This window comes from Lepidochelys kempii, chromosome 6 (genome assembly GCF_965140285.1).
Source record: "Lepidochelys kempii isolate rLepKem1 chromosome 6, rLepKem1.hap1, whole genome shotgun sequence".
Taxonomy (NCBI): Eukaryota; Metazoa; Chordata; order Testudines; family Cheloniidae; genus Lepidochelys; species Lepidochelys kempii.
The window spans coordinates 5,257,123-5,272,537 of NC_136385.1; the positions used below are offsets into that span (position 1 = coordinate 5,257,123).

The window sequence follows — 15,415 nt, forward strand, 5'->3', positions numbered from 1 at the left end:
AGGTACCTTTCTATTTCCTCAAGAATACCCTCTAAGAACTGCTCCATTTACACTAGGAGAGACAGATCTTCCAGAGATTTAACACTTGCTTCTGATTTCCAGGTATCCCAATTTTTGACAATGTGGTAGGCGTGTCAGGAAAATGTTACTTCTGGTTTCCACCTTCGGGCTCTGAACCGCCGACAGGTATGCTCAGGTGTTAGCCCCATTCTAATTCTGGCCTTTTTCTTTAAAAGGTTGTACTCATTCAAGTGTTCTTTAGGCATTTCAGCTGCCACCTCTGCTAAGGGTCCACTGATCTGTGGCCTCAACTCCACCATATACTAGTCTGTAGGGATGTTGTACCCAAGGGAGGCTCTTTCAAAATTTTCTAAGAAGGCCTCTGTATTATCACCTACCTTGTATGTGGGGAATTTCTTGGAATGGGGAGCAGTACCTGGTGAAGGACTGTTAGGGTTACCTGCTGGACCCAGCTTAGCCCTTTCCGGCTCTATTTTCGTCTCCAAGAGCTTCACCTCTTTATTCTCCCTCACTTCCAACTCCAAGTGCTTTAATTCCATTTGTCTTTCGTGTTTGTTCTGTTTTTCTTCAGCCTCCAATCTGGCTAATTCCAGTTTTTTCTGGACCTCACTGTCAGTCATTTTTGCTAACTTTCCTGCCCTTACTGTAGCCTATCCCAAGAGCTAGGGGGAAAAAACAGCTTGTGAATACCCTTGCTGTAGCTTAACTACTCTGCCCTCAGGCAAAAAACAAAAAACTCCAGCTGCTCTCAGTTTAAAAAAAAAAGTGCCCTTTAAAAAAAAAAACCTCCCTGGTTTTCAAGCAGCCAAAAGGAGAAAAGTGTCCTTTTAAAATCCTGAGGTCTGTGCTTCTGGTTCAAAATGATCCCACCACTCTGCCACCATGTCAGGGGTCTCCCCCCCACACTCTGAACTCTGGGGTACAGATGTGGGGACCCGCTTGAAAGACCCCTACGCTTATATTCTACCAGCTTAGGTTGAAACTTCCCCAAGGCACAAATTCCTTTCCTTGTCCTTGGATGGTATTGCTACCACCACCAAGTGATTTACACAACAATTCAGGGAAGGGTCACTTGGAATCCCTATCCCCCCAAAATATTCCCCGAAGCCCTTTCACCCCCTTTCCTGGGAAGGCTTGAGAATAATATACCAACCAATTGCCTTAGCAATGAGGCACAGACCAGACCCTTTGTCTTCAGGACCCTGAAACAAATCAGGTTCTTAAAAGAAAAACTTTATTTATAAGGAAAAAAAATAAAAGAATCACACCTGCAAAATCAGGATGGAAGGTAACTTTACAGGATAAATAAAAAGATTTAAAACACAGAGGACTCCCCTCTGGACTCAACTTCACAGTTACAAAAACAGGAATAAAACTACCTCTGCAGCACAGGAAAATTCACAAGCTAAAACAAAAGATAACCTAACGCATTTCCTTACCCTACTTACAGTTTCTATAATTTTAGATGGAATATTCCAGGTATATTTTCAGGAGATGTTGTACCTCCTTGGCTTCTCTCTCCATCTGGAGAGGGAACAACAAAGAGAGAGCCCAAACAAAACCTTCTCCCCCCAGATTTGAAAGTATCTTCTTTCCTCATTGGTCCTTCTGGTCAGGTGCCAGCTAGGTTATTTGAACTACTTAAACCCTTACAGGTAAGGCAATTCAGTACAGCTGCCAAGGAGGGATTTTATGCTACCCTTCTCTCTATATTTATGACAATCCCCTACCCAGGGAGAAGGGCCCAGCTGGGCTGATGGGATGGGGTGCAGGGAGAGAAGCTGCTGCCAGGGCTAAGGGCCTGGAAAAGCCTGAGCTGTGGCCTAGAGCTGGGCCCTGCTGGAGCCCCAAGGAGCCCAGATGAGCCAGGGAAAGGCCTCAGGCCCATCTCAGGGGAGAAGGGAAAATGTCCATCACCGTCTGGGGTTGGGAAGTCACTGGGGAGATGGGTGAGTTCTTGCTGGTTAATGAAGCCCATTTGTGCCCCCTGGACTGAACTACCCCTGCTGTCCATAACTCCCCACCCCGAACTGCCCCATCCCTAAATTTCCCTGACCCTACACCCTTCTTTGATTCCCCTCCCTCCCTCAGGCTCCCTGGGGTAATTTCACTGTGTTGTTTTAACTGGCAACCCAAGGACATGCTGAGCTCCCCTGCCCTCTGTGAGGAACTGGGGGCTCTGCCTGTAAAACTTCTGAATAGTGGCTGATTTGATGAAATTGTATTGTGACATTGTTGCGTCATGGAAAGCCTATGTGCCTGGGGATCCCAGGTGAGTTAGCAGGGCTGTGTCACATCTCTGCCAGGCCCGAGACAATGGTGAGTGATCAGCACCCAGTGATGGTCTTTCCAAAGTTAAACATCTGTGTCTGAAGGGAGGAGGGTTGGAAGTACTGGAAAGTTAGTTAGAGTTGCCAGATGTCTGGTTTTGGACTGGAAAGTCTGGTCTAAAAGGGAACCCAGCAGTGTCCAGTCAGCACTGTTGACCGGACACCAAAAGTCAAGTTACCAGTCCATGGGTGTGGGGGAGGTACAAGTTTATCAACCCACGCCAGCCATGGGTGTAATTTGCAGGGAAGCATTGCCCCCCCCCCCCCAACCGTGTATTTCTGCAAGTGCCAAGCAGGGCTTACTCTGATCAGTCTGTTGGGAGGGAAGGGGCCTCTGTCCTTCCCATGCTGTGCTGGCTCACTCCACCCCTCCCCACAGCTGAGGGTGGCAGCTCCAGAACGCTGCCTCCTGGGTCCTAGTGCCCATTATCATCCTCTTTTGTGTGTGCTGGGTCCTGTTTCCATACAATGGTGAGTGCTCATGGGGGGAGAAGGGCAAGGGGGTGGGATGGGGTTGGAGGAAGAGGCAGTGGGGAAGGAAGGGGGATGGGGCAGGGAAGAGGAGATGGGAGTGGGAATGAGGCACTGGACAGTGTGGAGAGGAAAGGGGATGGGTTGTGGAGAGGAAGAAGGAGGGGATGGGGCAGGGGAAGAGAAAGGGATAGGGGATGGGGAGTGGGATGGGGTGGGGACAATGGGGAGAGGAAAGGGGATGGAGCGGAGAGAAGAAGGAGATAGGGGGTAGGGCAGGGGAAGAGAAGGGGATAGGGTAGGGTTGCCACCTGTCTGGGTTTTACCCAGACAGTCTGATTTTTGGCTTCTGTGTCGGATGCCATTTAGGGTTGACAGGTGTCTGGGTTTCAGGACCTGGCAACTGTAAATGGCACCTGAACCACAAGTCTGGTTACTGCGGGGTGGGGCCAAGTGCCGGGCCATTAACTCACACCAGCCCCTGCTCAGCTGGGGTTGCCTCCTACCTGCAGGCAGGCTTGAGCCGATACAGTGAGTGACAGGGGAGGAGGAAGAGGAGCCAGTGATGGGGGTGGCCCTTGGGGGGGGGGGGGGGGGGAAGGCAGACAAGGGCGGGGCCTTGGGGAAAGAGGCGGAGCAGGGGTAGGGAATTGGGGGAAAACATGGGGTGGGGCCTCGGGGGGGGGTCCAGTTTCCAGCATTTATAAAGCTGGCAACCTTAAATAGTTACCAAAGAGACCAAAAGCAGCAGGTGGGTAGGTGACCCCAGCAAGAATCTATAAAGGGAGGCACAGGGGATGAGAGCCATCTTGTACTGGAGTCAGATGAAGCAGGCTGCTGCAGGGCGGTAGGCAGTGGGGTAAAAGACCCTGCCTGCCTGAGGGAATATAGATGCTCCCCAAGGGCTCCCAAGTGAAGGGTGAACTAGCGCCAGACATTGTGTCTGGGATGGCTGACTGTTCTGTGTGGTCTGTGCTCTCTTGGGCCTTACGCGCTTTCTGTTTAATCCTATAAAGTTGATAGATTGAATACAGAGTGTATGTGTGAGTGTGCACAAATGCATGTGTGTGTCTATGCACACATGCGCACTGACTGATTCACAATGGCTGTGTGCCCGAGGGAGTGAAGTGCAGACCAGAAGCTTCACATCTCTGGGTGCCGTTCCGGGACAGGGGGTGTTTGAGTAGGGGGCAGGCTGAAGGATCAGCGCTGTGTGAAGCAGGGCTGGGCGGCTGCACCGTGGCTCTGATGCTCAGAAGGGGGGTGACAGGTAGCACGTCTCTGTCCTGGGGGCGGGGCGTAGGGCAATGGTTCTCAACCAGGGGTACACGTACCATAAAGGGTATGCAGAGGTCTTCCAGGGGGCACATCAACTCATCCAGATATTTGCTTAGTTTTACAACAGGCTACATAAAAAGCACGAGCGCAGTCAGTACAAACTAAAATTTCATATGGACAATGTCTTGTTTACACTGCTCTATAGACGACACACTGAAATGTAAGTACAATATTTATGTTCCAATCAATTTATTTGAAAAATGAAAAAGTAAAAGCAATTTTTCAGTAATGGTGTGCTGTGATACTTCCGTATGTTTATGTCTCATTTTGTAAGTTTAAGTGAGGTATAAACTTGGGGGTACACAAGACAAATCAGACTTTTGAAAGGGGTGCAATAGTCTGGAAAGGTTGAGAGCCACTGGCCTAGGGGGCCCGAGATTGGGGCAGCGGCAGGACTCCATTCAGGTCTCAAAAGTTTAATGCACCCCAGGGGATTGAGAGTACAGAGGCTTGGATCCCCCTCACAGCTGCCCTAGTGGGTGGCCAGGAAGGGGCATTCAATCTGAGACACACACACAGCCCCCGGCTCCCTTGTGTCAGGTCACCCCAGGGACATTTCCAGTGCCCCTCCCACCACAGGGCCACCTGAGCCCTCGTTAGCCCCAGGGGATGGGGATGGGGCTTATTTGCATAGAGGAGGCTGGAGGCATTAATCTCACTTGTAAAGTCTGTATTCCATGCTACAAGACAATATGTAAGTTTTGCTTTATAACTTGGAAAATGTTTTCTCTGGACTTGTGAACCCAGGCCCAGGAATTGTCCCCCCTACCCCTGTACCCATCCAGGAGGGCTATCAAAATTTAGGTGGGCCATTATAAGACAAAAGCTTTGCTAATTGCTCCATCCACCCATGGAGAAGTATGTGCAGAAGGCCTCTTCCCATCTGCTATAAGATAGAAATGAAAACAGGTGGCATGAAGATTTTTCATCTCTTTGATGTTTGAATTCTCAAAGGGCCAGAGAAACCAAACTGAAACCAGAGATCCCCAGTGGCTGCCTCATGGGTCTGCCCTGGAAGACACTTGGAATAGTCGCTCACTACAACTCTGTCACTCTTAGGATTTAGAGGTGACTCATTGGTTTGTATATGTTTGCTTTCTTTAACCTGTGCTTAGTTCTCTTACTTCTCTTTCCTAGTTAAACTATCTACAGTTTTATTATTACAGTATTGGCTGCAGGGGTTGTTTTTGGTGTAAGATCTAGGGTACCAATTGAGCTGGAGTAAAGGACAGGTCTGTTGGGACTGAAAGCAACCAGAATATTGTCTGTTTTTTGGTGTAAATGATCATTTATCACTAAGTCAAGTTTGCCTGGAGAGTCTAAGGGGACTGTCTGGGACTCCATAGTAAGACTCTTATGGTGATCCAGGAGTTCACATTTGTTACTGGCTTGGTAAAATCTAATTCTAGAACATACCACCAGTTTAAGGCATTTGGTTCACGGTCATGAGCCACTCCAGACAGGGACTTACCCTGTCTAGCTTCAGGCCTGCCACTGTCTCAGTTTACCTTCTAATCTTACCTAAAACAAGCCACCATAGCGGCTGTTTTCACAATGCTGCTCCCCTAATGTTCTTCATTATCAGAAAGTAAAAGTCCAAGCCTTCCAGCCCTCTTCCCCTGGATCAATTAGTCCTTTCAGTTTAAAATGGTTTCCCCTTTTTTATAGCCCAGTCTCCTGCTCAATGTTCTTGGTAGCCTTGCCAGCTGAGGCTAATGCCTCAACAAGCTCTGGCTCCTTGCAGGTCTTTCTGCAGGCTTCAGAGAGTTATCAGGTGCCATCAGTGCAGCAGGCTCCCTACCCCAGACTCTCCCAGAGGGAGCTCAGGCTGCCCTTATGCTCTCCGCAGACTGCTTTCTAGTCACAAGCTCCCATCATATGGTCCTGGGCGTCACTCCGTTCACCTGGGAAGGTGGGCTAAGGTTAGCACATTGCAGCTGAGCCCCAGCCCCCCAAAGAACCAGTGCATGCTGTGACATGGGAATAATAGTTCCCTAGTTCATCAGGGGGCCCCCTCAGTTGATGTCTGTGACTTACTCAGCTAATACTGTGATCAGCACCAGAGGAATTCCTGCCTGGGAAACAGATTCCTGCTCCGGGGTCAGCCCTGGGAGCTGTGCTGTGGTGATATGCGACTTCTGCTTCTTCAGGGACGTGCTGTTGTAATTGCATGGAAAGGCTCGCACTGAATCTCGCTAACATTTCTTCAGACAAATGGAGAGACCTCGCTGGACCAGCTGTGATCAGTTCATTTCTGTCGGGAGTGCGCTCATCTTCAGATGGGCGATCCCAACTGCACTGCAGAAAAACGGCTACATATGGAATCAGTGCCAGCTGGAATTCTCCTGCAGAACATAATAGAGATTTAGGACTCCACTGGATGGAGCTGTCCTGTGCACTCAGCACATCTTGCTGCTCACTATGGCCCAGATCCACAAAAGTATTTAGGCTCCTAATTCCCATTGATTTCACCAGGAATTTGACATCCAATACTTTTGAGATGTGGGCCCATGTGACTCCTGTCTTACCAGGGGATGGGGAGGGGAAGGAACCGCTCAGTGCACACACATTGTAAAGCTTTTGGCTTTGTGTGTGAATTATTTGTAACAATGGAAGAGGACCCCAGATCTGTCTAAGACAGGGGTGCTTTCGGAAAGAGAATGCTCTACTGAAAATGCCAACTATTGAGGAGAGAGACTGATCATTTTACTGTAATGTCTGTTAGTTCTTGCAAAGGCCTCAGACCCTGGAGAGCTGAGCATGGGAGAGAAAGATAAAAACCCTTCCAGGAAAAGGCCACAGCCTGATGTCCTGAAATAGTCAGATCGAAGAGATGGAAATTGAAGCCAAGAGGGAGTAAATGGAAGCTCCACCCAACCCTCACTCACCTGGTATCCGTCTCAAGCTTTCCTGCCAGCTCATTCTGGTTGATTCCCTTTAGGGCTTGAATGGCTACCTCAGCAGCCCCATCCATCTTGTAGTACTGTACCAGCAGGTCACACACGGTCAGGGAGTTGGCCTCCTCCAGCATCCCATTGGGGATCCTCTTGTACCCCTCTGGTAGCTTCATATGGTTCAATTTGGACTTGAATCTCTTGATATCTGCACTCCCCAGCTCATCCAGAGTCTCCTGCAAGGCATCTCTCAAGGTCTCAGGCATCTTGTCTCGGATGTTTGCTGAAAACAGAGCCTTGTCTGTCACTATGTCTCTACTTTTATGCTTTCCAGTGCATCCCTCATCCCTCAGCCTCTGTTTCTCCACCTTCTCCCAGCTCCTCTTCCTCACCCCCTCTCCCTAGGATCAGAGGCTCAGAGGACAGAGAGCTAAGTGGGACAATGAGAACTGGTGACATGAAGTCAACTGATTTCCTGGAGGCTGGCCACTGATGGATGGACAGGGACATACCAGCTCCCACCTTCCTCTTGCCCTGTAGAGTAATCAGTCCTCCACAATGGTGGTTGACAAGCTCTTCCTAAGGCCCCATGTACAATGTATTATGTGGCCCCATCAATTATTATTTTAACTAAAAAACAACTCCCCAGCTAGCCTTTATAGTTGTAAAGAAAATCTTTTAATGCAACCCTCACATAAACAGATGCAATGGCATCTGTCCAAGTCTACAGAGAAACTTAAAAAATAGGTCAGAGAGGTGTGAAATGCCCCAGTTCAACTCAATAGTATGTTAATACTGGAACCGTAAAGGGATAAATGTCAATAATGTTAACTACTTGACATTTTAGTAGCTGCAGCCAGCTAAATTATTCTTTCAAGGAGCACTTGACTGATTGGATAACTGACATCTCAAATAGGAGAAGTGATACATTTCCTGGCATGACTTTTGTAAATGAATCGTCACTGATGCTAAAGTTCAAAGAACCTTTTGGGACTAACAAACATTTCAGTAAAAAACCCCTCAGTGTTCATCTGAAAAACAGATATTTTACGTATCCTACAGAGAGGATGGGCAGTAAACTTACCACTGTTTCTTGAATATTTTAACTCTCTTGTGGTGTTAGACCAGCTAGTTCTCTAGTATCCAGAGTCATGTCCTAACGGAGAGATCCAGGGGACAGGGGAATGGTGTCCTCGAGGGAAGCTCTATTGACATTTAAACTGATCAAACCCCAGAGAAATACACAGTAGAGGAGAATCCTACAATCCTAGCTTGGCACCGAAGGTGGAGAAGGTTGCTCAGGTCCCATCTAGCCTATCCTCACACTGGTCCAAGGCAGGATGATCCCCCCACAGTTTATCCTCTGGGATTTAAAGATGATCTGGAGAAGAACCGATGGTTCTTCGCCACTGGGCAGGGCCCTGGGATCCTTACCTTGGCCCCTAAGTGGACAGGGAATTGATGGGACCTAATGGAGCTTCTCCACGCAAACCCCTGTGCTGCAGGCAGGAGGATCTGGGCCTCTGAGAGAACAACTGGGATTAGACACCGGGATCACAAGCTCCATGAATTCGTACTGACCTGCTCGTGTTGGGGTGGAGCCAGGAAGCTTCACATCCCCTGGAAGAGAGAAGGAAAGAGGGAATCAGATACTGGGTTCGTGCTGCTCATGAGAGATCCCACTCGATATCTGGTATCTGACTGGCTAAGCCACTCACATGGCAGTGCAGCTAATTACCATGTACTAACTCTGTATCTCTGTAGCTACTGCCCTGAGCAGTAATTTCCATGGATCTCTTCACCGTGAGGCTAAGAGGGGGGCTTATTAATTCACTCTTACGGCCTGATCCTGAGGAGGGTTAAGTGCTCACCACTCCAAATGGGAGTTCAGGAGCTCAGCACCAACCAGCATCAGGCCATTTTACAGCACCCACCATGCTGAGTTTGTGAATAGGGAGGGAAAGATGGTCTTGGAATGAAGGCACCAGACTCCTGGGTTCTTCTTTTAGCCATGTGAAGGAGTGTGGGCTGATAGTTAGAGCAGGGGATTGACAGGTTTAGACAGCAGTCATGTCCTTTTGATGAGTACCTTAATATCGCTGAGAGGGTTGAACAATGTTTGCGTGTGCTAGGACTATGGAGGACCTGGGGTGGCCATATGGCTGAGAGAACTTGAGCCCCTTGATTCCTCTGGGCTGAGCAGGGAGAGATGAGACAAGAGGAAAGGATGATGCACTTATGGGTGCAATAGGCACAAAACAATGCTGAGAGATTCAGTTCTGCTCAGTGATAATTCTCAGGAGCGCAGGGCACCTGTGCAAAGAGATATGGGTCTTCATGCTGGTGAATGCAAGGTCAGGAGCTAATGCAGTTAATCATAGAATCATAGAATATCAGGGTTGGAAGGGACCTCAGGTCCTCAAAGCAGGACCAATCCCCAGTTAAATCATCCCAGCCAGGGCTTTGTCAAGCCTGACCTTAAAAAACTTCTAAGGAAGGAGATTCTGATAATACCACCCTGAGCAATGAAAGATGAGGGGACATCAATCAATGTACTGTCCTAGTTGGGTGTAGTCTCCACCTATAGGCTGGATACACTCTGGGTCTGATGTTGGGTTGGGAGCGAGGCTGGCTGGATGGACATTACCCCTGGGTGCGAGGCCAGCCAGGGAGCAATGAGTTAGCTGGTGTGTCTGTGCTCCCTGCCCTCTCCTAGGTGGAATCACAACTTCCCAGCCAAGTGTCACAGACCCGATCCCTGATGGAGCTGCTCTAGCTGTAGAGGCAAGGGCTGAGTTTGGGAGCAAGAATTGGAGCATTCTCTCCCCCTCGGTTGTTGTGAGATTCTCCATGGCCATGGTAGGCAGAGTGACTGCAGCACAGTGCTGGGTGCCTCTGTTTGGGGACTAGAGTGACGTGATCTCAATGGGCATTTCCAAACCTGCTCCTCTGCTCTCCCTCCCCAGCCCAGCCCCAGTTCACATTCCCATGGGCTGTAGGAGGTGGCTGTGCACATGTGTCCTGCCTTATTGTGTGCACACGGCTGGCCCTAGCAACTACAAGCAGATGCTGGGAGAGGGCTTCCTGCACAATCCTCTGCCCTCTGCCAGGATCTCTGGCTGAACCCACCTGGTCTCACAGTTGTCTCCCAGATCTGTTGCTGTGTTTTCTTCTCCACCAGGCTGAGCTCCAATTTGCCCCCCAAGTCTCTGGTGTAGATTTCCATGTCTGGATCCAGGGGATGAACTGCCATATTGGAGAACTCCAACTCCTGCAGCAAAGAGAAGTCACCCCCTTGTGGTGAGCCCACCTGAGCCGGCAGAGCAGGAGTGGGCGATGCATGTGGATCCTCAACAATCCTCCCCAAATCCTTATGTATCCTTAATAATCCTCCCTGAGTTCTCAGAGGAGGAGGGGCCTTCTGCGTTTGACCTCCCATTACCAGGAACACAGTAGCCGTCAATATAACTTTCATCCCTTTCTCACTCACTTCCTGCCCCTGGGCTCGCTCTGCCCTCAGACTGACTGAGCCCCTCTTGGTTCACTCCAACTGTCCCACTGAAAGCATAAGAGGGGCAGATTCAGCTCCCACCTCTGTGCTGACGATTCCCAGGTCAGCCTCTCTACCCACTCTGCCAGATCCCTGCCTCCTCTGGTATCTCTTGCAGCCGGTTCATACTGAGCTCAGCTCCTCACCTCCCCTTCCAACCCCTTCCCTGTCTCTGCCTTCTCCATCCCTGTCAATAGCTCCACTGGCCTCCTGTCATCCAGGGCTCCCTGCAGCACAGAGCCCCCTTGCACTGTATCAGGGAAGTAGGGTCAACATTGACTGTGAGGTGAGAGCACCCCCTACTGAGTCATCCTCTACATCCTGTGCCATAACCTCTGATTAAAGATACAGAACAGAAGGAAAAACAGTTGAAGTCTTTGAAATGTAAAGTAGTAAATAAGGATTTGATTGTAACAACATCCCTTGTTCCCTTTCCTGTGCGCTACAGAGAGTTTTTAGAAGGAAAAACCACCTTGATGTCTCAGATGGTATCAAAGATGGTAATAACTGTGCTCTTTGGGGAAAAGTGAAGTTAGCTGAGAGGGGCTGGAGTTGTCATAGTTACTGTTGTTGTTAAAGTCTGATCCTGTTTCCAGTAAGACAAAACAAGACAAGACAAGCACACAGAAAAGGGGAGAGAAAAGAACAGCAAAGAAAGAAAATGCTTTTGTCTCTGATGCTGACTCTCACTGGCTACTTCATTGCTGGAGAAACATAGGCCCAGCACATTGTCTGATCAGCCTGTCCGAGACCTGGCAAACTCATACAAGAGTCCGGCTGTCTACGGAATAGCTAGAAGCTGCATCTTTCTGGTCACAGGCTTACAGCAGTGTTTCAAAATCTCCAGACTTGGCTGGTCAAGCCAGACTTTCATTAGACAGATGGAAAAAGGAGAGAGCTAGGACAGAAAAGAAATAAAGTAGGGAAGGGAAAGAACACATGGGGGAGGGGAGAAGAGAGACAAAGTCTCACATCCCAGGTAGTACTCGAGATTCAGCTGAAGCCAGTGGAGGTGGCGATGTCATCTGGGTTCCTCTTCCTGGGCTGGTCTGGTCTGGACATCTTTCAGGATGGAGATGCAGAAGGTCCGGGTCCCAGGAGACGGGGCAAGTGGCAGCTATCAAGGTGGAGCTCACTCCTGTAGCCAAATTTCTCTCCCCAAATCTCTTTCTTTAAGGACCCCAAAAAGGAGTGAGGGGAACAGCCCATCCTCTCATAATTTTGTCCTTCAATTAGGCCTATCTGCAGACAGCTGCAGCGGCACAGGAGCTAGCACAGAGCTGTAAACAGGGGAGTTTGAAAGGGGAGTTTGTCTTGTGGTGCTTGTGTGGGGTTTGGTTTTGCTGTGGGTGGTGGTGTGGTTTGTGTTTCCCAGATTAACAGGATTTAGGTGGGAAGGCTATGACAGATTCAGAGGTGGCAGTGGGAGTGACCCATGTAGCAGATGACACAATGAAGATGACTGGATGTGGAAGCTGTGGTATGTACATGATCCTGGAGGGGGCACCTGGTAAGAGTTTTGTCTGCATGAAATGCCGTCTGATAGAGCTGATGGAGGAAAAGATCAGAGGTTTGGAGATGCAGGTGGAAAGTCTGGTAGAGTTTAGGAAGGGGTTTGAGCAGATTATGGAGCAAAGACATGAGGTATCTGAAGGGAAAAGCTCAGACTTGCAGATGGAAGCAGGACTAGGGAATTCTGAGGGGAGACTGGGTGAGGAAAGTGGTCAGTGGAAGCATGTGACTAAAAGAACTAGGCAGAGGAAAAGACGGGCTAGTGAAGGAGAAATAGAGCTTCAGAATAGGTTTGCAGAGTTGGAAAATGAAGAAGGGGCTCAGCAGGTAGTCACTGAAGGTGACAGGGCAAGGAAGAAGAGAAGAGCGGTTAGTCCTATAGGAAAAGGGGAAGAGTTAATGGAGATTACACCAAATATGAGCCCCAGGAGGATACAGGATGGGTTAAAAAGGATTACAAGGGAGAATGGGAATGGAAAGAACTTGCAGCCAGAGGGAACAGGGGATAGACTGGAGAATAGCACCGTCACTAGGAAAAGGCAGGTCTATGTGATTGGGGACTCTTTACTGAGAAGAATAGATAGGCCTGTAACCAGAGCTGATCCAGAAAATAGGAGGGTGTGCTGTCTTCCAGGTGCTAAGATACGGGATGTAGACCTGAGGTTGAAAAGGATTCTAAAGGGAGCGGGAAAGAATCCCCTAATTATCCTTCATGTGGGAACAAATGATATGGCTAGATTCTCGCTGGAAAGTATTAAGGGAGACTATGCTAGGCTGGGGAGGACGCTTAAGGAAATTGAGGCTCAGGTGATCTTTAGTGGGATTCTGCCTGTTCCTAGAGAAGGGCAACAAAGGTGTGACAAGATTATGACTATCAATAGATGGCTTAGGCAGTGGTGCTATAAGGAGGGCTTTGGGATGTATGGTCATTGGGAGGCATTCATGGATAGAGGACAGTTCTCTCGGGATGGACTTCATCTGAGTAGGGAAGGAAATAGACTTCTAGGATGGAGGCTGGCACAACTGATTAAGAGAGCTTTAAACTAGGAATTTGGGGGAGATGATTGGGAGATGTCCAGGTAATCTCCACGCCAGAATTTAGCATAGAGTGGAAAGAAAATGAAGTAAGAGTGGATACAGCTGTAGGTAGGAGGAAGGGCAGTGTAGATACAAGTCGAATAGGTTATACTGGTAGTAAAATAACCGTGCCTAATAGGGTACAGAATGTGAGTGAGGCCAAACAGCAAAAATTAAGATGTTTGTACACTAATGCAAGGAGCCTAGGTAACAAAATGGAGGAACTAGAGTTACTGGTGCAGGAAGTGAAACCAGATGATATAGGTATAACAGAGACCTGGTGGAATAGTAGTCATGACTGGGCTACAGGTATTGAAGGGTATGTGCTGTTTAGAAAAGACCGAAATAAAGGTAAAGGTGGTGGAGTAGCATTGTATATCAATGATGAGATAGAATGTAAAGAAATAAGAAGCGATGAAATGGATATGACTGAGTCTGTCTGGGCAACAATTAAATTGGGGAAGAAAACTATTAGAGCCTCCCCTGGGATAGTGCTTGGGGTGTGCTATAGACCGCCGGGATCTAATTTGGATATGGATAGAGCCCTTTTTAATGTTTTTAATAAAGTAAATACTAATGGAAACTGTGTGATCATGGGAGACTTTAACTTCCCAGATATAGACTGGAGGACGAGTGCTAGTAATAATAATAGGGCTCAGATTTTCCTAGATGCGATAGCAGATGGATTCCTTCAGCAAGTAGTTGCTGAACCGACTAGAGGGGATGCCATTTTAGATTTGGTCTTGGTGAGTAATGAGGACCTCATAGAGGAAATGGTTGTAGGGGATAATCTTGGCTCAAGTGATCATGAGCTAATTCAGTTCAAACTGAATGGAAGGATTAACAAAAATCTGCAACTAGGGTTTTTGATTTCAAAAGGGCTGACTTTCAAAAATTAAGGAAATTAGTTAGGGAAGTGGATTGGACTGAAGAATTTATGGGTTTAAAGGTAGAGGAGGCCTGGGATTATTTTAAATTAAAGCTGCAGAAGCTATCGGAAGCCTGCATCCCAAGAAAGGGGAAAAAATTCATAGGCAGGAGTTGTAGACCAAGCTGGATGAGCAAGCATCTTAGAGAGGTAATTAAGAAAAAGCAGAAAGCATATAGGGAGTGGAAGAAGGGAGGGATCAGTAAGGAAAGCTACCTTATTGAGGTCAGAATATGTAGGGATAAAGTGAGACAGGCTAAAAGTCAAGTAGAGTTGGACCTTGCAAAGGGAATTAAAACCAATAGTAAAAAGTTCTATAGTCATATAAATAGGAAGAAAACAAAGAAAGAAGAAGTGGGACCGCTAAAAACTGAGGATGGAGTGGAGGTCAAGGATAATCTAGGCATGGCCCAATATCTAAACAAATACTTTGCCTCAGTCTTTAATAAGACTAAAGAGGATCTTAGGGATAATGGTAGCATGATAAATGGGAATGAGGATATGGAGGTAGACATCACCATATCTGAGGTAGAAGCGAAACTCAAACAGCTTAATGGGACTAAATCGGGGGGCCCAGATAATCTTCATCCAAGAATATTAAAAGAATTGGCACAAGAAATTGCAAGCCCATTAGCAAGAATTTTTAATGAATCTGTAAACTCAGGGGTTGTACCGTATGATTGGAGAATTGCTAACATAGTTCCTATTTTTAAGAAAGGGAAAAAAAGTGATCCAAGTAATTATAGGCCTGTTAGTTTGACATCTGTAGTATGCAAGGTCTTGGAAAAAATTTTGAAGGAGAAGGTAGTTAAGGACATTGAAGTCAATGGTAAATGGGACAAAATACAACATGGTTTTACAAAAGGTAGATCGTGCCAAACCAACCTGATCTCCTTCTTTGAGAGAGTAACAGATTTTTTAGATAAAGGAAACGCAGTGGATCTGATTTACTTAGATTTCAGTAAGGCGTTTGATACTGTGCCACATGGGGAATTATTAGTTAAATTGGATAAGATGGGCATCAATAGGAAAATTGAAAGGTGGATAGGGAATTGGTTAAAGGGGAGACAACAACGGGTCCTACTGAAAGGTGATCTGTCAAGTTGGAGGGAGGTTACCAGTGGAGTTCCTCAAGGATCAGTTTTGGGACCAATCTTATTTAATCTTTTTATTACTGACCTGGGCACAAAAAGTGGGAGTGTGCTAATAAAGTTTGCAGATGATACAAAGCTGGGAGGTATTGCTAATTTAGAGAAGGACAGGGATACCCTACAGGAGGATGTGGATGACCTTG

General features: G+C 47.7%; 1 protein-coding gene across 7 annotated transcripts in view; it reads right to left on the reverse strand.

The window, feature by feature from the left end:
* Positions 1–2,101: 2,101 nt before the first annotated feature.
* LOC140912354 (uncharacterized) overlaps positions 2,102–15,415 on the reverse strand; it is a 70,335-nt gene continuing 57,021 nt past the window's right edge. For 2 of the 7 annotated variants that reach the window (XM_073346610.2, XM_073346608.2), the window contains exons 19-22: positions 10,184–10,325; positions 8,636–8,674; positions 7,049–7,337; positions 2,102–6,505 (exon numbers count right to left, since the gene is read on the reverse strand). In XM_073346610.2, the coding sequence (XP_073202711.1) occupies positions 6,436–6,505; positions 7,049–7,337; positions 8,636–8,674; positions 10,184–10,325 (540 nt within the window). In that variant the 3' untranslated portion in view covers positions 2,102–6,435. The other 5 variants (XR_012159273.2, XM_073346611.2, XM_078853111.1 and 2 more) reach the window with 5 other exon arrangements.